Source organism: Choloepus didactylus, chromosome 4, assembly GCF_015220235.1.
Source record: "Choloepus didactylus isolate mChoDid1 chromosome 4, mChoDid1.pri, whole genome shotgun sequence".
NCBI lineage: Eukaryota > Metazoa > Chordata > Mammalia > Pilosa > Megalonychidae > Choloepus > Choloepus didactylus.
The window spans coordinates 146,778,644-146,803,052 of record NC_051310.1 but is presented as its reverse complement, the minus strand read 5'-3'; the positions used below and the strand labels follow the sequence as shown (position 1 = coordinate 146,803,052).

Here is a 24,409-nt window from a genome sequence, read left to right as displayed (position 1 = left end):
TTTGGAGAACGTCATTTTGAAACGCAACCCAGGAGCAAGAGGATGCCAACCATTCTGAGCTAAGAGAGGTTTTCTGGATGCTTTCTCCAGTGAAGGTAACCTATTGCTAATGCCTTAAGACTGTAACTCTGTAACCAAGTAAACCCCCTTTATAAAAGCCAATCCATTTCTGGTATTTTGCATAACAGCAGCATTAGCAAACCGGAACACCATATACAAAAACTAACTCAAAATGGATCAAAAACCTAAATGTAATAACTAGGACTATAAAATTCCTAGAAGAAAATGTAGGAAAGGATCTACAGGACCTTGTGTTAGGCAATGGCTTCTTATACTTTACACTCAAAGTACAGTATCAAAAGAAAAAATAGATAAATGAGACTTTTTCAAAATTAAACACTTTTGTGCATCAAAAAACATCATTAAGAAAGTAAAAACACAACCCACAGAATGGGGGAAAATATTTGGAAACTATATATTCAATAAAGGTTTAATATCCAGAATATATAAAGAAATCCTACAACTCAACAATAAAAAGACAAACAACCCAATTTAAAAATGGGAAAAAGACTTGAATACACATTTCTTCAAAGAAGATACACAAATGGCAATAAGATCATGAAAAGATGTTCAACATCATCAGCCATTAGAGAAATGCAAATCAAAATCACGAGATACCATTTCACACCCACTAGAATGGCTGCTATTAAACAATGGAAAATTACAAGAATGTGAAGAAATAGGAACACTCAGTCATTGCTAGTAGGAATTTTAAATGGCGCTGCTGCTGTGGAAAACAGTTTGGCGGCTCCTCAGAAAATTACGTATACAATTACCACATGATCTGGCATTCCCACTTCTAGGTATCTACCCAAAAGAGCTGAACACAAGGACTTGGATGGATAATAGCACAATGATGTCCACAGCAGCATTATTCATAATTGACAAAAGATGGAAGAAACCCAAGTGTCTATCAATTGATGAATGGATAAATAAAATATGGTATATACATACAATGGAATAATATTTAGCCATAAAAAGGAATGAAGTTCTGATATACGTGACAACATGGATGAACTATGAAGACATCATGTTGAATAAAATAAGTCAGGCACAGAAAGGACAAAAATTGTATGATCTTACTGATATGAAATAATTAGAATAAGCAAATTCATAGAGTTAGAAACTAGAATACAGATTACCAAGGGCTGGGATGGGGTAGGGAATGGGGAGTCAATGCTTAATTGGTACAGAATTTCTGTTTGGGGTGATGGAAAATTTTTGGTGCTAGACAGTGGTGATGGTAATACATCATTGTGAATGTAATTCACAGCACTGAATTATATATTTGAGTGTGGTTCAAAGGGGAAATTTCAGGTTGTGTATATATATACATATATATGTATACGTTACTAGAATACAATCAAAAACAACATAGGTTCTTATGCCTTTGTTTGATTATGGTTTGTTAATTTTCTTGGGATATAGGAGAACATGTTGAAAGCAATGTAGTTATTTTAGATTATTTGTTTTTCTTATTCTTTTGTTTGGTTATGGTTTGTTAATTTTCTTGGGGTATGGTAGGAACATGTTGGAAGCAAAGTAGTTATTTTAGGTTACTTGTTTTTCTTAATCCTTTGCTTTGTTTTGTTTGAAATGTTGAGGTTTTTTTGTTGTTTAATTTTTCAATAAAGTTAAAAACAAAACAAAACAAAAAACATAGGACTGTACAAACATAGTGAACCCTGATGTAAACTATGAATTATAGTTAATACTAAAGTTAGAATAATATTCTTTCATAAATTGTAACAAAGATACCACACTATCATAAAATGTTAATAATTGGGAAAATTGAGTGTGTGGGGTATGTGGGTATATGGAACTCCTTGTTTCATGCATGATTTTTCTTAAACCTACTACTTCTCTAATTAAAAATAATAGTAATATATATATACGTATATATAAAGAACATTAGGCAGCTTAGAAAAGTGAGATTATTAAAGAGATGGTCATAAACCCATGATACCAAACACTATTAAAACTCTAAGAAGTTGTATTAAAATACAAAAAATAAACTTACTGCTGGACTCATGTTTAATAACAATACTAATGCCTTTTTTCTACAAAGAATAGCCCATGTTGGATGGGACAGTCTGAAAACTTGAAGGGCCAATTACCTGTGATTTCCTTCTCTATGTAACACCTTGAAACAAACTAAGGCCAGTTTGCAGTGATAAAAATTTCAAACATAGTTATATACATTATCTTAGCCCCCTTAATGATTCTATAACAGAAAAGTCAGCACAGATTTTTCACCTCTAAATCAATCATGAGTTCAATGAATCTTTCACAGTAATGAACTTTGTCCATAGTGACAGGTTCTAGAATGAGAAAGAAAATGTTAGAATTTTACTAGGTCACTTTTTGTGCTACAGCTTAAATTTGGCAGTTATTTACTTATTTGTCATTTATCTCTTATTCATCAAGACTGCAATAAGTATAATTTAAAAGAAGGAACTCACATTTCAAAACCAACAGGCCTTACTCTTATATTTACCTATACAATATGAGAAAATTAGAAACTTAGCTTGGTTCAGAAGCACATTTTAAAAATCAGGTTTGAAAAGATATTTTTTAAATGTTAATTTAATGATTAGATTTTGAAAAACTAGGGAGACATAACTAGAAAGACGACTTTATATAATATTTGTTTCACTTTTCCATATTGTTTTCATATGCCAAACTTTTAAAAGCTCTGTAATATGCATCAACATATAAATATATGTGTGCAAGCACATAAACACATGTATCTTTAAAATGCATAGAAAAAGGGCTGAAAAGATACACACCAAACTAATTAGAGGGTAATTTTTATGACTTTTTTCTATGGTACATGTATGACTTTCTACATTAAAATGCCAGCAACAAAATATTTTTTAAGTTCAATATCTTATTTATGCTATTCATAAGCTTTCCTTAATGTACTATATTGAAAAACATTTTTCTTTTTACGTAATTACAACCTTGTGGCAAGTGTTGACATGATATACTTTCAGAGCACACTTTTTTTTTCCTAATGCCAGGAAACGTCCTACCATTTTACCAGCTAAAACAATCCTGCCAGGATTATTTCAAATGAATAGGAAATAATTTTAGGGCGCTATTTAGGGCTTAGATTATGGACACCCAGCAGTGACTAACAGTACCAGACCTGTAGAAAGCACACAACAAATGTATACATAAATCCATTTCTTTAATTTATTTGTAGTATACAGGAAAATGGAAGGCTTCATGTAAAAGGAGAAATATGGATACTTTTGTGACTAATATATGGAAATATTTATTGGAACCCTTCCAGTTAATATATACCCATAATCCATGCCCTAAAATAATAGAAGAGCAGAATTTAATAGCTGAAAAAGACTTTAGAGAACATCTATTCTAGACCATCTGTTCCAGCTTTTAATTTTCCAGTTGAGAAACTGAGGACCAGAGAAAATTACTTTACAGTGCACAGTTAGTTAGAGGATAGGTTAGAACTGGAACAAATGTACAATCAGGTTTCTCGAGAACCAGTGTAGGTTATAAAGCTGTATAAACTAAAGAAATGAAAGGAGTAATTTTTTAACTAAATCTATTCAAACCAGTTTTCCATTGCAATCTTTTTTTCTTGCTGTCAAAGGAAAATACTTTTAGCCAAATTAAAAAAAAAAAAAATAGTAAACTGTGTATTCTATATCTTTATTTACATCTTGATAAATTACTGGGAATGGCCAATTTAAAATTAGAACGTGATGCGTGGTGCTCAAGTTCTGAGCTCTGGTATTGACAGTTTCACATTTTTGCATTAGCTGGCCCTACTGGGCAATATTATTCAGGGTCAAAACCCTATTCTTCCAATTCCAGACTCAGACATATCCTTATCATTTGCTTTACATGGGTGTTGGTTTTTTTCCCCCTCTTCCAATAGTAGTCCTAACATCTCAGATTTTAATAACAACTAATATGGACATGATGCAACTAGCCTTCTGTTTCCCAACTGTACAAACCAAACACTTTCATAACCTCTCTGAACTGGCAGCTGTTGGTTTCTTTGCTACCAAGTTAACAATTTTTGACTAAAGCTCAAAACTAAGAAGTTTTGTCAATCTAAGAAGTTTTGTTTTCTGACAATACATAAAAAATGTGGTAAGAGCCACTGGTTAATAAACCATTATATTTACTGCAGCACCATGTTGTTGTTACTCTTTTTTTTAACCTTTCTAGATGACCCTAGATAAACATTCTTTGGTTAGAGATATCAATTTTTATGACCCTAATTATTAAAGGCATTAGTAGTTCTAATTATTCATTATTACTATTTGCATCAAGAAAACCAAATCTTAGTCCCCTTTCTGAGTTTAAGCCACTTAACTGAAAGATTTAAACATACTAATATTAAACTACTTACATTATAAGCATTTGACAATTTTTTCTTTATACTGCAGTTAGTAATAATATTATGCCCCAAATTAGGTAGAGCTGATTTACAGCATTAGTTTCTGTTTCTCAGTAAATTGTGAGTATGACTTTCAGCTGTAAAATATTACTTGGATGACAGCATTCATAAGTACTTCTGTTGTATTTTAGTTCAAACAAAGTTACAATCTCTGCTTCAAGGAAAGAAATATGGTCCACCTACAGAGCTGTTTTAGATTATATTTTACCTATGAAATAAAATATTAACAATCAATGGCAAATCTCACAAAGTATAAATACCTTTATTAAGTAAACAATACTTCGTTTGCAGTCATTAAATGCTTTTAAAATCTCACAAATCAGGAGTAATCAACCCCTTTTACTGTACATATATAGTGGTATGTTTATAAATATTCATGCATATATAATACTTAGCGCATATTTTAATCTAGTATGTACTCTATATAGTATATATTTCTATATTTTTTGTCAATAAATGGGGGCCAGGAAGAAGGGAAATCCTTCCCATTTTCTTTTCTATATTTCTAATTTAATTTCATCTTGTATCCCATATCTCAAAAATAATTCTCCTCTTCCCCTCCAAACTATATTTGATAACATTTGGAAACCCCATTCAATACCATATTCTAAATGCCATGGGGACAGAGGGACAGGGTCTGAATGTCTTATTCCCCATTTTATACCAATGTAAGTAAGCTAAAAAATATTTGTATCCCAATGTAAGTAAGCTAAAAAAATTTGCTAAATAAATGAACATTTCAGTAAGCATTCTGGTACCTTTAAAATAACCCTTCAGGGCAGGCACAGTACTCAGACTGGCAGCATACTTGAAAAGGAGAAGACATATACTTTGTCATCTTTACGATTAAAAATCATTCTAAGAGCTGTACATAAAAGAGAGATTAATAAATACTATAGGAGTATCTCAATGAGCTAAGTAAAATAAGCTGAGTAAAAGGACATAGTTACCAGAAAGTGGTACTGATTTCAGCACAGAAATAAACTTCTGGATGAGCTGTGAAAGAAATCTTCTTTCTCGATAGGCCCTAAAATCAGAGATTATATTAACCAAATTAGTTTTGAAAATAATTTTTTCAAAAGTAAATTTTCAAATATTGAACATGCTTTTATTACACTGTCCAAATGCTCCATTTCTTTTTGAAATTAGGGACATTATTTGCACACAAAGTTTCTCTTATGTAAATACAGCACTACTTAACAAAAGAGCCCACTACTGCCTAATAAACTATCTAAGAAAGAGTCACTTTTTCTTATTGTAAAAGAATTTTCACTTGTAACTTAAAGGTCAGGACTGAAAAAGTTTTCAAAATTGCACTAATATTCTGCTCTTAACATTATAAATCTGAAATTTAAATATGTAATTAAAGAGATGAGTAATTTTATAATTTAATACATTTAAAGTATTAAATCTGATTGAATATTATAACGTTTAAAAATTAAATGTTAGTTTCAAAAACAATTTTCCACTCATTACTAATTTAAGATGCACTGTGTAGCAATTAATCAACAAACACTGATCAGGTATTAGATACCTGCAAATGATTATGTCAGTCCTGCAAGAAATACAAATGGGGGGAATGACTAAAATCTACTTAAAATGACAAGTCATATAATGTAAAGATAATTAGTAAACCAAGCTAGCATGTAATTATTAAAACTAATTGACATTAATTGAGCACTTACTGTGCCGGGATCTGAACAGAGTTGTGTTAAGCACTCCATACAAAAAAACTTAAATAATACTTACTACATTGCAATGAAACAGGTACTACGGTCCCAATTTCACAAAGAGGCTCAAAGAGGTGAAGTAGTTGCTCAAGGTCAAAGAGAAATTAGGTCTGGAGCCCACTAAATCTGAGTGTAGAAGCCATACTTTAAACCACTATACATTTTCTAAGCCACTACACAAGTAACTGCCATCTCAGTAAATAACAGAAAATGTATGTTTTTGGAGATCAGAAGAAAGCACTGTGGCCTAAAGTAGGTGGTCTGGAAGAATTTTAGTTGGTTAGCAGCCAATTGAGGTAGGTGGAGGGGAAAGGGTACTCAGCGAAGGAATGTCTAGGAAACAGTGAATACAGCAGTCTGGCAATTTGGGGAGTCATGAAAAATAACAGGAGGTTTTGATAGAATTTATCCAGTGGGAACCGGGAAACCACTAAAAGCTTGTGAGTAGGAATATGGCAGAATAAACAGAGTTATTTATGAAAATAGCTTATTATGCTACATTGTTGTGGGAAAGCGGGAAGAAAAATCAAACAGGAATTTATAGTAGTGGTTTAGTCATGAGGTTGTAAGGGCCTAAATTAAGATGACAGTAATGTGAATAGACAAGAGAGAATAGAATGCACAAAAGACAAATCCAGTAAGACTGGCTGACTGGACATAGCAAACAAGTCAGAGGACTTGAATGTTCCAAGCCTAAATGGCTGGGAGAATTGAAACAGGGCAGAAAGATTAGTTTGGAAGAAGAAAACATGAGTTTTATTTAGATAAGCCAATTTGAGTTCATAGCAATATATCTGAGTAGAAGTATATTACAAGGAGTTAAATATACTGAAGACAACAAAGAAGAGAAGTAATTGCCAAAGAGATTCAGGATTAAATCACAATGAGGTAATAGCTAAAGCTGGGGGACCTTCATGAAATCACTTATGGGGAAAATGAAGAACAAGAAAACTAAAGGACTCAACCTCAGGGAATAGTAACAGCTGGGAAAAAAAAATAAGATAAATAGGAAGAACCTGGAAAAGGGAAAGAAAAGAAATAGTTGGAAAGGTAGATGAACTGCAGCAGAAATGGTTCAAGGAAAAGTGGAAAGAGGGGGTTAAAAAAAATGCTACAAAGATGTGAAGAAGAATAGATCTGAGCACATATCATTTGATTAGTCCAATGAAGAGGCTGTTGACTGGAAATATATCATGAAAGAGATGAGAATGGAAATGGAAATTAAAGAACGGAAGGACTGATCAAATGGATATTCCTACTCTGACCCTAATACCCTGTCCTTCCAGCTCTCATACCCTGACTCCCAAAATTGTCTCTGAAATGCAGAATTTCAGTTCCTTCCTTTTTCACTACCTACCGACATAATTCCAAGTTTCACTTCTTTTTGTCTTCAAAGCTCTTTTGACGGCTTACATACCCTACCTAAATAATCTTACCCATACTCATTGTTTCAATTACTACCTATACATGTATCTACAAATGTAACATTTGCTACAATTCTCATAGCCTCCACCTTGTTAGATAAACCCACATGCCAAGGCAAAACTAAACTCATTCTCCTTAATGCCAAATATACTCTCCTTCTTATATTCCTCATCTTGGTGAATATCTTACTATTACCTAGACACCTAGGCAGAAAACTAGTAGCTTTGTTGTCAACCCCACATCAAACAGTTCACCAAAATCCATTAAATATCGATCCATTCTCCATACCATCTTCTTATCTCCATTGCCTGTTATTTCAAGCTTTCATTATCTCTTGCCAGAGTACTACAACTACCTTCCACACCTGTCACAGGTCATGATCACCTAAAATCTATCTTCCATAGTGCTTGCAGAGAGATCTTTCCAATATGTAAATCTGATTATATCAGTCTATTGAAAAAATCCTTTGAGGGCTCTCCATCACACAGAAAGTAAAATTCTATTTCTTACTAACACAGTAGTTATGGGGAAAAAATAATTGCTAACAGAAGGAACTATGTCTAAATTCTTATTGTGCCACATCCTAGATTTGTATCTTTTGGGGAAAGCTACTTAATTTCACTAAACCTCAGTGTTCTCACAAACCTCTGGGGGAGGGTGAAGGGGAATTAAAAGACATTATAAGATAAAGCCTTGGGATGTGTCAATACTTTAGACATAAGAATAAGCAAAGCCAAGAAAAACACAGAGAAAAATACACAAAATCAGAAAAAGCTTGAGAAGTTGTAGAAGTTGAAGGAGGGAGGTGGTATAAGAACCAAAGTTTAATTAACAGAATCAATAATGTAGAGGAGTCAAAGAAAATAACAAACAAAAAACCATGTCAGATGTTAGAGGTGACTGGTGAGGAGCGAAACAAAACAAAACAATTTCAGATGAGGATGGGAGAGTGGAAACCGAAATTCAAGTGCAAGTTATAAGGTCTGAAGGAAAGGTAAGCATAGACTACAATCTTAGTAGAAGAAAAATAAGACAGAGCCAAAAGCCATTATCCTAGACCCGAATAAATATGTAAGCAGAGAAAAAGTGAGTAGAAAAGGGCAAGTAAAGATGGGAAAAGAAGAAAGATTATGGTTAGAACAGTCATGGAAAAAAATAAGGCAACAGCACAGTTAGATCACTTAGCCTCAGAAAGACAGAGTAAACAAACCTCTTGGAGTATTCGGATCCTTCCCCTTGTGTCCTACCAATAGCATTTTGTTCCATGAAATACATAGTAGCTACCACAGATTTATATCCAATGATAAATATTACTAGTAGAAATAATCAATAAAGACGATGACTAAAATTATCCATAGTAAACTTTGTTGTTGATAAAATAAACTTGATAGAAATAATTAATCCATCTAAAAATAAACACTTTGGTAACAGCTTAAAGGCACATGATAAAAATGCAATGATCAAACATGAAGACAGAATTAAATCTTTGTTATAAAAATTTAGATCTGAAAATTCTGTGTTTGGATTTGCTAACTATAGGAACCCTCAAAGAAAACTTCACAAATAGAAGCTAAAATCAGGAAATTTTTGTTTGGACAAAGAAATTGGCCAATGAATCAAATCTCTGTTATAAACTCCATATGATTTATGATTGATGATTCAGTAATCAATCAAAATATTGTTAAGCATAATTTCTACTAAGAAATGCTTTCTAAATGAAAACGCTTCAATGTTGAATAATCTCTTTTTAAAAAATCTAAATTCATTCAGGTCAAATGACAGAATCAAATTTCCTGGACTCAGAGCTTCAGAAATATTTCAACCCATAGACGATAAAAGATGTGGGGGATCATATGACAGAGCTTTGATCTTCCTATGCAAATTCAATTTAGGGAAATTCAACAAATACTGATCATCTATTACACACCTGACATTGCTTTAAACACAGGTGGCAAAAAGATGAAGTAGCCATGGTCCCTATTGTCAAGTTGCTCTCAAGTCTAATGGACAGGCAACCAAAGACTGCTAATTGCCATGACAGAATACCATAATACAGATTTAGTATATAAGGTACAATGGCAGAACAAAGGAGAATGTAATCAATGCAAGCTATGAGTAAGGGAAATCTTAATACAGGAGATACTCAGTGACATCTTGAAGAAAGGAAAGGATTTAAAGAAATTCACGAGGTGGGAAAGAAGAGAAAGACATTCATATAGAAAGGAAAAACGTGCAGTATCAAAGATACAGACATTTACAACACACTGAGGCTTACAAAGTTTATGAAGTTATGAAGTTTATGAAGATTTTAGCTCCTGGCTACATTCATGCTCTGATACCAATTCTGTCATATTCTTGTCTTCTCAACTCCTTGACTTCTCTGCCAATGACCTTGTCTTCAGCCCCATCTCAGCCACTCACTCCCATTGGCTATACTGAATTTTGTAATTACTAGTAAGTGTAACTTCTCTATAATCTAAGTATCTCACATTCTAACTACCATCTCCATCTTTCAGGCTCACACCTCAAATAATCCAACCACAAACCTTCTACCCCACCTGGACCTACAATCCATTGAGTAAATTATCTTTTCACTGTCCCTCACCCTCTTATGTCCTCATCTCTCTACTTACCAAGCTTAAATTATGTGGTCCAATTTCATCACTTTCTTGCATTCATCCTCAACTACCTTGTCAGTTTTCATCATGCTCATCTGATTAAATACCAAACTCAATTAAATCCAGTTTTCCACCTACTAGTTAAGTGTCTATATGCCGATACCCACAGGTGAACATAGCTGGAGAAACACATACAAATATGCAGACTAGTCTCACTTTAAATACTTGACCACTAACTTCAAGTAATCCCTAAAAAAGCTGTATAGTGTTCCCCAACTCTATCCATGTGCCAATCCTAGGAACCTATGAATATGTTACATTACATGGTAAAGGGGAATTAGGGTTGCTAATCAGTGACTGTAAAATAGGAAAAGCATTCTGGATTGACATGGCGGGCCCAATATAATCACAGGAATCCTTAAAAGTAGATGTGGGAGGCATAAGAGATCGGGTCTGAGTGATGTGATGAGAAAGACTTGACTGGCTCTGACTGGTATTGAAAATAGAAGTGGCCATGGACCAAAGAATGTGGGCAGCCTCTGGAAGACAGAAAAGGAGAGGAAACGGATTCTCCCCTAACACTTCCAGAAAGGAACACAGCCTTGCTAACTGACATCTTGATTTTAGCTTGGTGAGACCCACAGTAGACTCCTGAACTATAGAATTGAAATAATAAATTATGTGTTAAGACACTAAAATTGTGGTCATTTGTTACAGTAACAATAAGAAACTAATACAGAGATCATCTTCTTTTCTATCTATATTTCCTTCCTTAGTCCTCTCAATGATATGACAATGACTCTCAAAATTATCTATCTATCTATCTATCTGTCTATCTATCTATCTATCTATCTCCCACATATACCCTAGATACCTCTCCCCAGAATTTGTATAACCAAAGCCTACTCAACATCTCCTCTTGGATGTCTAATGGACACCTCAAACTCAACATGCCCAAAACTGAGGTCCTGGTCGTTGTCCCCAAATCTGCATTGTCTACAGTCATCTTCACATCAGGACATGGCAATTCCATTTTCCCAACTGTTTGTGCTAAACATGTAGAGTCACTTTGAGTCTTCTCTTTCTCTCATATTCTACATATAATCCAAAAGCAATTCCTATGGATTATATCCACTATCTAACTACTTCTCCCCACTTCCACTGTTAGCACATTTATCTTTTCCTATGGATTAAATCCACTATCTGACTACTTCTCCCCACCTCCACTGTTAGCACATTTATCTTTTCCCTGGCCTACTGCATTTCCTCCCAATTAATCTTCCTGTTTCCCACTTGCCCATTTTTAGTTTACTCTCAATACAGCAGCTAGAGTAACCCTGTCATAAATACAATCTTACCACTCCTCTGCAAAAATTCTTCAACAGCTTCTCTTCCCACTGCATTAAAAGCAAAGTTCTTTCAATGGTCTACATGGCACAAGTACCATCAATTCCCTCCCTAACCTCATCTACCTTGCTAGGCTGGCCTTTATACTGTTCCTTGAACATCATCATGCTCCTGCTTCAGAGCCTTCGCACATGCAGGTCTCCCTATCTTGAATGCTCTTTCCTCAGAAATCTACATGACCAACTCATCTTTTACAGATCCTTACTCAAATGTCTACACTCCAGTGAAGGTTTCTCCTTCTTTCCACCCTATCTAAAACTGCAAACACACCACCAGTAGTACACCCTTCCCTACCCCTGCCATCATATTCTCCTAAACTTTCATGTGCATATACCCTCACCTGCTCCTTTAATCCCTTTACCTCATTTATTTTTCTCCTTAGCACATAAAATCATCTAATATATAATTCATCTGTTTATTGCTGTCTCCCCCAACTAGAACAGAATGTAAGCTCTAGAGGAGCAGGAATTACTTTCTGTTTTGTCCTCTGTTACATCCCTAATGCCTAAAACAATACCTGAAAAAATAATAAATAATATTTGTTGTATACATTATGGTTGAAGTGTGCCAAAGTCATTGTTAAGAGTGAGGGAGTGAGAAAAAGAAAGAAAAGCTGAATTTGATAGCCTGAGGATTGTGAAGAAGAATGAGAACAATCTGTGAGGGACAGACTTGGAGAATAGGCAGGGAGAAGAACAGTCAGCAACTATATATACTTATCACTGGCACAGAGAAACGGGAAAAAAAGAGAACTATGGTGGGGTTGTGGCTTCTCCTATAGGCTTCTGTGAAAAATAATCCTATGACAGTCTTAAGTAAAAGTACTTATGAATCATATATCTGGATTCAGCACTAATATAAAGGAAGCAACAAACCAGTCAATATCATTTAGGACCATAACACAGCACAATAAACCAACATGGAATGAAGCTTTGCCAACATACTGTTCTCTTGCTTTTGGATCCATCTTTTCATCATTCTTTTTAATCAAGTTCCAGAATTTTCTTAGCTTGGGTGTCTTTTTTAATTCTAATTCCAATCGTGCCTGAGAGAGATATGATATTAAATCATTAGTAAGTTTAAATTCTATAAGGATAAAGATCAATATTAGCTAGGTTTCTAATATATTGACATAATATAGCCCAATATAGACCAATGAGATAAAATGTGAAAGCAACATGACAGTATCTAAAAATTAAGAAACTAATAACTGTATTTTAAAAACTTTTCAATTCCACTACTTGTTAATAGAAAAAAAAAGACAAAAGAAACTACCTTTTCTAGTCAAGCTTCTAAGCTCAATTAACAGCTAAATTTTTATTTCTAAAATTTAGCACTGAAGTCTGAAAAATATGAGTCTGAAACAATGAACATAAAACAGTCATCGCAAGTAAATAAGAAGGAAATGCCCCCATCACCATATTCTCTCTATGGCACTTATCACTTTTCAATTTAGAATTAGTTTATATTCACCTTATGCCTTCATCCCATCAACTGGTTATCTAAGAATGTGCTTACATATCTGGGTGCATGCAAAAACACCCATGTGCAAGAAATGGAATTCTGCACAAAGAATTACATTGAAATTTGATAGTTTTAACTTTACTCTCTAAGATCTATTAATTTGGCTTTGATACTTGCATATAAAGGTCATTTAATAAGTATATGAAGAAAAAAAAAGCTGCTAATATTAAACGTGAGGCAGACCTTCTCCCATAGATGTATGTACATTCAAATCAAGGTAAATAAAAAATACATCTCATCTAAAGACATACTTAAGGATAATAACAATACTTTGCTAAATTACTTTTCTCCCCTTTTCTATGAGTTCAATAGATATTGCCCTTTTTCACCTTGCAATACTGCCTCTATATTAGTCTTCACATAAAAACTCTAAAACTAAAAACTATACCTATGTAAAGTTAATGCATGATAACTCAGACAAATGTTCTAATCAGGAAAAGGGATTTTTATAGCTACCACTTTTACATCCATAATAAAGCCACACAGTCGAAAAACAAATGCTCCACTTACAATATACATACACACACATACCTGAAATTAGATACTTACAGGTTGTAAGCCCATCCACATTGGGAGAGAGATAAGCTGCTGTACTTGACTCCGGATCAAGTCTACTTCCTGTTTAAGGCATTAAGAAAACAGTTTATCAACACAGCTACATTTCTACGTTAAGTCATTACATAAGGCACACACTGCCTTTTTAAGTCCTGGGGCAAAGTATGTCACCAATAGTTTCAAATTAATGATATTTTAGTATTAAGAAGAATATTAAAATTAAGGATAATTTTAATACTTAAAAAAGAAGACTTTTCAATAACAATTAATTTTTCAATTGGTTAAACCTAGCACCAAACTACTAATACTAATTAAATCTTGTTTTTGTTCAATTTCTGATAAGGAATTACATCTATTTATATTGATTTATATTCTCTCTGTTTTGTTTAACAAATGTGAAATAAGTAGTAGTGGCATCCAGTGTCTAAATTACAGAGGGCATAATAAATATTTTTATATGCCTTGACAGGAGTCCATATGAAGCAGCACATAGAGGAAAGAGAAATAACCATCCACCTTTCTGATGTTGACAATTAACACTTAGGGTCCTGGATAAGAACTCCATACATTCTGCTGATTCATGGGTCTAAGTTATACACTATTGATTCAAAAGTGCTTATTTTTAAATAAATGTGTATACACCTTCAGATAACCATAGCAGGGAAGCACAAATGAAACATTACTGTAAGTATTTAAATTTTTAGAAGATTATCTTATGAAGGATGGAAATGTATCATACACAAAGATCATCCAAAATTGGCCCTAATCAGCCAACTCAGGATATAACTCTCCCGCTGACTAGCCAGCCTGTGCATGTAGCACAACTAGAAAGTAATGAAACTACATTTTTGTGTGCAGCTTGTTGCAGAAATCTCATTATTCAAACTTCATATACACCAGACTCTTTGCTGTGTCTCATTTTTGTGCTCCACCTTTGGAGAATTTCAGTTCTCTATCATTTTTCCTAAGAGTCCAGATAGAGAAAAGGAGAGACCAAGTACAAATCCATTAAAAAGTGAGCATATCTTATAAAAATGATTTTATTGAGAAGAGGTTGAAATTAAGCTTTTGGGATTATCCTCAATCCCTACTACTATGTTAGAAGAGCTGGCTATAGAAGTAATCTCACTTCAATTCAACCAAGAAGAACAAGAAAACTTGAAAATTCCCCTAAATGATAAGGTAAAATTACCAAACTATTGAAGCAATGATCAAGAAGAAGCAGTAAGACTGTCTGTTCATGGAGTGAAAATTCACCATCAGTTTCAGCTAATGCTGCTTTCAAGATGCACTTAAAAAAGAATGGGAAGTGGTCTGGCTTCTTCTTAAAAGTCTGAAAAGAGAAAGAATAAAAATACATTTTGAATTGTCTTACATACCTACAGTATTTTTCTCCCTCAAAAAAACACTGGTAGGCTTTTAGTAGTCTATTAATAAAACCAAATAATAATAAGACTATTTGTATATGTGTAAAAGAGATATCACATAATTATAATTAATGGTAGCAAGTCAAATACAGGTTTCTGGCAGTAATATGAGTTGAAGACACCTTAAACTAAGAAAATGATGGCTTTAATTCCTTTTGATTAACTTTTCTTTGGTGGATTATGCCTGTATTTAGCCTGGGCTTTATTTTGTTACCAAGGATCTGAAGTGTTTTAGTTATTCTGACTTGAATGAAAGAAACAACGTCTTTAGCAAAAATTACAGTTTGCCCATTCTAATTAATCTCAAGGACAGCCTGTCCTGGTTTATATTAGTTCTTTACTCTTATCATGTAAATAATGTAAAACATATGCAAGCCTCTCTTGATCTATCTTTCCTTGTTACTGCCACATCTCTATCTTCTGTCATTGACAAGAGCTCCAAATATATGGTCTATATTGGCTGTTTCCATTCAGTTCTCTAAAACAAGCTTCTACCCACACCACTCCTCTGAAGCTGTTACAGCTGTCAAGTCTAATCAACCCTCAACTCCTTTTCATTGTGTTGAAGGCTCCTCTCTCTTGAAATTTAAATAGCAGTGTTCCTAGGTTTCTATTATCATTCTTCCATCCCTTCCCATTACTTAAACTATCAAATGCTAAGGATCCCAAAGATACATCTTCAATCCAGAGTTCCCTCTTTAGCTCTAGCTCCTTAGATTCCTCTAATAAACAATTTCATATAGTTATTCCAAAGGCAAACTCAGTATGTCCAAAATTCAATTCAACAACTTCGTATCCCCCAAAGTATTCCTCAATCCTCCATTACCTGACTTGGTGAATGGCACCATTATCTAAAATATTTGAGCAACAGTCCATGGTTTTATCTCAAAGAGTCTTAACATTTTTTTTAACCAAAATTGGCCCACCTGGTATGCACTGTACTGGTTTGGATGTATTATGTCCCCCCAAAAGCCATGTTCTTTGATGCAATCTTTGGGGGCAGACGTATTAAATGTTGATTAGGTTGAAACCTATTGACTGAATGTTTCCACGGAGATGTGACTCAATCAACCGTGGGCAAGACCTCTGACTGGATAATTTCCATGGAGGTGTTACCCCACCCATTCAGGGTGGGTCTGAATTAAATCACTGGAACCATATAAAAAGCTGACAAACAGAAGGAACTCAGAGCAGCTAAGAGTGACATTTTGCTAGAGCAAAAGAGAGTGACATTTTGGAAGAGCTGCAGCTAAGAGAGGACAAAATGCCCCAAAAGCAACATTTGGAGAATGCCATTTTGAAACACAACCCAGAAGTAAGAGGATGCCAGCTACGTGCCTTCCCAGCTAACAGAGGTTTTTCAGACGCCAGTGGCCTTTCTCCAGTGAAGGCACCTGCTGTTGATGCCTTACCTTGGACACTTTATGGCCTTAAGACTCTAACTTTGTAACCAAATAAATCCCCTTTATAAAAGCCCCTCCATTTCTGGTATTTTGCATAATGGCAGCATTAGCAAACCAGAACAGGGACCATACCCTCAAGACCGATGAGCAATCTTGCCTTTTCTTCATTTAAAAAAGTATGCCTGGAAAGGAAGAGACTGTTGATGAGCTGATTATTTTATGGTCACCAAAGAAAAACTAGATTTTGGATCTCCACTGACCAAACCTCTCTTCCATCAGCACAAACAGAAAACATTAGCTCATTAGAAATTTCTAAAAGGGAAAATAGATCACAAATCAAGAACAAAGAAAAACTAAAATTACAATATAAATTTCTGTCATTACTTCAGAAACACTATTCTGTTCACGTAAAACTACAACGATACACTCCCTGATGTGAAATAAGACACTGACAAATTATCTCATTTGAGCATATAAATATCCATTTCCACTTAATATACATTCCACTTCAACAGCTCCTGATGAAAAAATCTTTATATCTATGCCATTCTTTGTTTCAAGCACAAAGCACAAATATAACACCACATGCATAATTTTTCAACACATAATAAATCTGTTTGAAGAAAGTACTGAATCCAAATGAAAACTGTATTATTATCTTTCATATATCCATTATTTTTCTCAAAAGTTATTTTACTATTTGGCAAAGTGCTGCTCTAAAAGCCTAATTATTATCAGTAAAAAGTTCTCCTATTTTGTAATGGCTTAAGTGGCACAGTATTGAAACTATGAAGTAATTTAAGCCTGTTACCTCCCATGCAGGGACATTTTCTCTGAACTTTTCATTCACCATACAGCAGACTGACATCAAGAAGGCCTTGCTGGACATTTCTGGAGAATAATTCATCCAGAGGTAATTTTCAAGATACTGGCTGTGAAGAGTAAAAAGGCACAGAAAAATACTTCACTGGTTAATACCACTCACTGTAATGTATCACTCATCTAGAGAAGCATAATTATTCGCAACTTCTGAAAATATTTTGAAAATCGCTATTTATAATTTGAGAATGTTTCACAAAGTTACCTGTAATCTAGGTCAGCATTACCTATTGCAAGCTTCTAATATATAGACTATGTGGCTTTGTAGAATGAGTCTTATACACTCAACTAGGAAGACATCAAAGGTTACTGCCATACATGGTTATCACCATTTAGATCACTAGATAGTCCCTTATCTAACAATCACTATGAAGTGAAAAAACAAAAGTTCCTGACAAATACCTTAAAAACAAAGTGGTATGATGGCACTTTCACAGAAAAATGTCTCCAACATATGAACACTAACTTGCATCAGGATTTAAGAAATGATTATGATTACTGAATCATTATAAAGATATTTCTTTTTACTTTCTAGTATATTAGAATAGATGGGAAATACTTGAAATTTCTGAACTGTAATCTACTGCCTTGATGTCTGATAATGAGTGTAAAACTATAGAGCCTTTATCTTGTGACTGCAAAAAACTTGTAGCCCTCACTTTACTTTCTTATCCTGTTTTTTAACTTTAAAGTCTTATGATCACAAGAGACAGTCCCTAATGTTTATTAATGTAGGGCCTTGAGGCAGCCCAGAACTAACCCACCCCAATTCTGAACCTATCTTGATAGAAGGAACTGGATCTAACCAAAATTGGCCCACCTGGTATGCACAGTAGCTAAAATTTTAACCGATAATTGGCCTATACCACATTATAAAACAAAAAATCATACTCATCATCATACTAAGGCCACCATTTCTTATATACGTTCTGTGACTAAGCATGTAATCAATTTGTGCATGCTCAATAATTAGATCTCTAACCTCGTCATCTCGAGCCATTGTGCACATTATCCTAAAACCTGCCCATCTTTCGATACTGTAAAACTATCAGAATTACTGCAGTTTGAGGAGAAAGATTTTTAGGCCAATAGGCCATCTGATCTCCTGCTTCAGCTTAGCAATAAACTCTCTCTTTGAAACTCCAGTGTCTCAGGAATTGATCATTTGAGCGCATTGGGAAGAGAACCCACCACTTTTGATTGGTATCAGTTCTAATGAACTATCAAACCTGAGAGGATGGTGGGAACTCCCAAATTTGTAGCCAATTGGTTAGAAGTAAGGGTGGTACTGAGAACTCCCAAACTTCCAGCTGGTGTCTGAGATGAAGGCAGTGAGGGAAGAAGTAAATCTTCCACAAGAGTGGAGGAATATGCCCTTAACCTGTGGAGTCTCCTAACTCTGGGTAAAGTCAGAATTGTACTGTAGTTCGTGTGAGAAATTACTGAAGTTATTGAAAGTATATAACACAGTTCTCAGTATATAGTAGGCACTCAATTTACTAGTCACTTCATAACTATGAATTTCAATGTCTCCTCTGTACTTCATGCCATTTTTGTGAGGGTCAAATCAGTTTGGAGGGAGTGACAGTTTTTAAAACAGAGGCTTTGATCTCAGGAGCAAACCAGATCTCAAGGTAATGTAGAGAAGCAGAAAAATCATGAGCATTGGCATCAGACACTGGCATCTCAGCTCTGCCAATTACTTAAGTATATTATCTCGAGTAAATTACTTAACCTCTCTGATCTCAGTTTCCTCTTCCATTAAATGGAGAGGATAATATTTCCTTTGCAGGGCTGCTGTGAGTGCTCTTTATGTAAAATCCCTCTATCATAATGCAAATGTTCAATAAATGGTAAACATTACTATCATCAGCAACAACTCTGGCTTTTGTTTTCAGCCTACTGGTCATACCTGGTTGTAACAAATATCTACCCTTCATAATCTAAAAAGTGTACAAACATTATCTTCTGTTCGAAATATTTATGTTATCAGTGGCCAGGTCAAAATGAGGCTGCCTGGCTAATTTCAAAATTGACAACTCATTTCGGCAGAGGAAAAAATAGCTACAGAATGCACTTCAAATTACTGCCCTGATTCTCAGAGGAACCTAGTAAGAGTTTAGAAACCGCCAAGTATACGCTATCTTAACTAGTATGAAACACACTCAAAACATAAATTATACTGACAATGCAGCATCATCTTTAAAAACAAAGGATACATATTTCAAAACAAGCCAATCACAAAAATAAAAATCTTCACAAATGTAGAATTATTTTCCTAACCACTCACAAAATATACAGAAAATTTAGCTAAGCATTAAATCGCACTGTTATCTTCAACTTTATCAAGATGAAATATTTTAACTCACCTAAATTCCAGAAGCATTATCTTTCTGATGGCAAACCTAAAAATACAAAAATAAATAATAAAATTATTTTAAGAGTAAAGATTCCATTATTAATGCAAATGCACTTTGAAATCTTTTAATATTAATTCACATATCAAAATAACCATATTTTAATATGCACTGAAAAAATGCTAATTTTACTGTAGATTTTTTATGTTTGTATTTTGTTTCAGGGTGGCTTATTTTACTTAAAAAAATTATCCAAGAACATTTACTAAAGTGAAAGCTTAACCATTCGTTAATGTGAATCCATTGTAAATAGAACCTTTTGAAGATATTATTTTTAATTAAGGTGTAGCCAACTGAAGCAGGGTGGGCCTTAATCTGGATTACTGGATTCACTATAAAAAGGAAGCCAGAGTCACAGAAGGCCTCAAGAAGAAGCTAGAAGTCAGAGGAAACCAGAAGAGGAAAGAGAGGACATCACCATGTAACAGAGAAGCAAGCCAAGGAACCCCTAAAATTGTGGCAAGCCAGCACCAGAAATACTACTAACCCCAGGAAGCAAGCCTCCAAAACTGGGAGCCAAAAAATTCCCACTGTGTAAGCCAACCCATTGTGTGGTATTTGTCACAGAAGCCTGGCAAAATAAGACACTATCCATGTAACAAACAATCAGCTCCATTACATACTAGGGAAACATATAAATAGATTAATAAAAATAATTTTAGTTTAAAAACAAATGTTCATTAATATTCATAATATTTACCACAACTACCAAATGCTAGTCTATCTCAATGCTTCTTAAGCACTGGCCAATATTCTTCCTTTTAACATTCAAATGGAAACATTCTACTTAAGAGTCAAACCCTCCTAAAAGCACAGGGGTAAAGAGTGTAACTAAAAAGGTATGCTTAAGAAATAAAAATGGGTCTAGAGACTAGACATCATGCCAGAATAACTTTAAAAGTAAGAAAAGTCACAAGTAATAATAATGACAATATAAATATTTTGAAGGATTTTGGGATGGTTACTTTTAAGTTACCAATTACAGAGAGCTTGCTTTATGCAAGACACATCAAAGACTTAACATACATTTCATTAAATCCTCCCAAAGTTATAGAATTTATGTATAATAAAATGGGTCCATTAACTGGACCATTACATTTGATAAGGGAAAAAGAAAGGAAAGGAAAATGCAAAAGGAGTTGCTTTGCTGCCATTATTGCCCCCCGCTTCCTATCTTGGGATACGGTTGTGCGAAAATGTGAGGTCTGGAGCTATGGTCGTCCTCTGGCAACCACATATGGAAAGCCAAAAAAAAAAACTATTGAGAGGCTGGCAGGGACCTTGACATTGTGAACTCCTGAACTACCTACTTTCAGATTTAGTGTTAAATAGACAATAAATAAATACATAAACAAACAATATAAACAAAAGACGTCAACTGCAAAAGAATACACACCATAATTCTATTTAAGTTCAAAAAAGCATATTACATATTAAATTAATACTAATAAATTAATATTTGTATACTAAAACAGTAAAGAAAAGGGGCAAGCAGGGAGCTTCTGGGATGCTAGCAGTTTTCTGTTTGTTGTGTTTTTTAACCTCTGTGGCAGTTCACAGGTGTTTGTTTTATAATTCATAAAGCTAAACATTACTGTTTTATGTCCTTTTCTGTGTCATATTTCATAATAAAGGAGTTTAAAAATGTTGAATAAAAAAAGACATAAATACTTTGACAAAAGTAGACCACTCTATAAGAGAGTTACTCTTTTTTTTTCTTCTATTTTTTTTAAGCATAGAAACCACTTGGCTGGACACATACAGGAAATATAATCACATGAAGTCTGCTGGCTAAGAGAGTTCTAGAAGGCAATGAACCCTGTCCTATTTAAGAGTACTGGATTATACTTGGCTCTGCTCTAATTACTGGAAAGCATCTTGGGCAAGTTATTTAACCTCTCTGTACCTCAGTTTCCTCATCTACACAATGAGGATAACACCACTGACTACTTGATAGGGTTGCTATGAGGATAGGTGAGTTAATATATGCAAGGTACTTAGAATAGAGTCTGATATAATAGCAAGCACTCAATGAATATCAGTTATTACTTTTAATATTTTAAAATCAAACTTGGATAAAAATATGTAAGACAAGCTTGCCAAATCTGATAATGGCAAGGATAACAAATGTGAATTATTTATGTAATATACTACACATTACACGGGTGATTGGGCAATATGATCTTTTAACACCCATCTAATTTTGAGATTCTAGCAGTGATCATTATAGCATAAGAATATTAAAAACTGATTAATTTACTTCCCAGATGCCTCCTGAGGAAATAGGACTGACATGAAAAAAAATGTATAATATTACAAGTACCTTAATATGCAATAGTTAAGTAACTTACAGGTATAAACTGCCTACTTTGATAGCCTACAAACAAGTTAATAAATATCACATCAAGCCATTCCCCCAACAGTACAAATGCTAAAAGCACACAGCGCAGCAAACCAGCTTCCTCTGGCACTAGACTAAAAAATGATCATTTAAAATTTTATATGCATTACAGTTTATGCGTTATAGAAGTGCACTGAACTTTGAGACACAGAGGCAGAATGAAATCAGTTCAAGTTTATTCAAGTATACAAAGCTGTGTATAGGTTAAAAAAATGGCTGTTAAGAGTGCCAGGATAAATCTCAGTGACCCCATATAAAGATGGTTACTTCTTCCATCAGTTAAGTAGTCAAATCTATATGGCTTAAAAAACATCTGCAACTTTTAGTTATTTTGTTCTAAAAATTATTTTCAAAGAAGAAAACTTAATAGCAAGGTTTTAAATGGAAAAAAAGCAACATGCAACTACTATCCACTGGAGTGAAAGCCTGTTCTGAAAAGAGTGAAGTAGTTCTGAAGGGTCAAGATAATTTTCAGATTGATATATCCTTAATATATCAGAAAAAAAGGATATTAGCAATTATTGATATGTAAGAAAAAGTAGCTTAGAATTTATCTATTCACTCATCTTTAGCTATGTTTTCTCAGGCAATTTCATCCAAACCTACTCTCTCAGACCAACAAGTCATATGTTAGATATCTGCTCAAATGTCAGCTCTTCAGGAAGGTCTAGCATGATCATGTTATCCAAAAAAGCAGCCTTTGTCATTATCCCTTAACCTTTATTTTAATTCATAGTACTTACTGTCTCCTGACATTACATCATAATCTGTGTGTTTCTTGTCTGTCTTCCTCACTAGAATGTAAGCTCCATGAAGGCAGGCATTATCTGCCATGTTTGCTATTGTACCCTTGGCATCTAAATGGTGGTTGATACAAACTCAACCCAGTCCTCTCTTCTAAGCTCTATACCCAGATAGCCCAGCTGCTTTTTCTACATCTCTATCTGTGTAGCCCTTAAGTATCTAGAATTGAACATACCCAAAAGTGAAATAATAATCCAGGCCCAATCTGACCCCCAACAACAAAAGCAAAAGTTAGTAATGGCACCACTAATCACCCAGCAAATTAAGCCAGAAACTCTGGGGTCACCAACGATTTTTCCCATTCTGTCACTCACCACATACCTCCCTCACATCACTGCACTTCTCTCTCAAACCTGGCAAATGCTTTCCAACCCAACACTCTACCCAAGTCCAAACCACCACTATCTTGAACCTGACCACTGTAATACTCACTTAACTAATTTCCTACCTCTTGTCCCACCCCTTTACCCCCAAACTCTCTTTGTAAAGTATCACCATTCATTGTGCTTATAACTCTCCACTGGCTTCCTACTTCCTATTACAAATAAAGAACAAAATCCTTAACAGAGCCTTTGGCTCTGCCTACCTCTACAGACACATGAACAAATCATTAAAAGAAAACAAAACACTAGTCTCCTATTTTGAAATTGCCATTGATTTGCCTTCATAATACTTAACAAAATTTACTTCCTGAGACTCAAATACAAGAAAAGTATCAAATCTGAGATTTTATAATGTCTATAACATTCATAACATAAATGTTTCTACTTTATATTAACACATTTAGTCATTTAGCCTTCTAAAATACTCATTGGGCATACATGTCTGTGGACGCAAATATGGAAGGATGCCCAAGACACATTGTTAAATTAAAAAAAAAAAGAAAAAAAAAAAAAGCATGCTGTGGAACAGCATGTAGAGTATAAACCCTTTCATGTTTAAAAAACAAAAACAAAACAGAAGGGCTGAGGCAGGGAACAGGAACAGGCATACATAGATAAACTGCGAGTTAAGGGAAAGGAAGATTTACTGAAAATTATCTCCTCCATATTTTTTCAAAAATAATTTTTATGAGAAAAGCAGCCACCAAGAAAACTCTGGCCACCATCCTCACCCCTCCTCTCCTCTCCCTCTGCCAAACTGTGAGGGCAAAAACAAATGGGAAAGAAGTAGAATGAAAACAGTAAAAAAGTTGAAGAAGCACAGCCTGAAGAATTTGTGGTAGAAAAAGTACTTGATCAACGTGTACTGAAAGGGAAGATGGAGAATTTCCTGAAGTGGGAAGGATTTACAAATACTGACAATACTTGGGAGCCCGAAA

General features: G+C 34.3%; 1 protein-coding gene across 1 annotated transcript in view; it reads right to left on the bottom strand.

Annotated features, from left to right (window-relative positions):
- AQR (aquarius intron-binding spliceosomal factor) overlaps positions 1-24,409 on the bottom strand; it is a 133,330-nt gene that overhangs the window by 93,397 nt on the left and 15,524 nt on the right. Inside the window, exons 4-10 of the mRNA XM_037834363.1 lie at positions 19,836-19,871; positions 17,399-17,519; positions 14,950-15,090; positions 13,752-13,820; positions 12,623-12,723; positions 5,449-5,525; positions 2,317-2,381 (exon numbers count right to left, since the gene is read on the bottom strand). Coding sequence (XP_037690291.1) covers positions 2,317-2,381; positions 5,449-5,525; positions 12,623-12,723; positions 13,752-13,820; positions 14,950-15,090; positions 17,399-17,519; positions 19,836-19,871 — 610 coding nt within the window. The remainder of the gene's footprint in view (positions 1-2,316; positions 2,382-5,448; positions 5,526-12,622; positions 12,724-13,751; positions 13,821-14,949; positions 15,091-17,398; positions 17,520-19,835; positions 19,872-24,409) is intronic.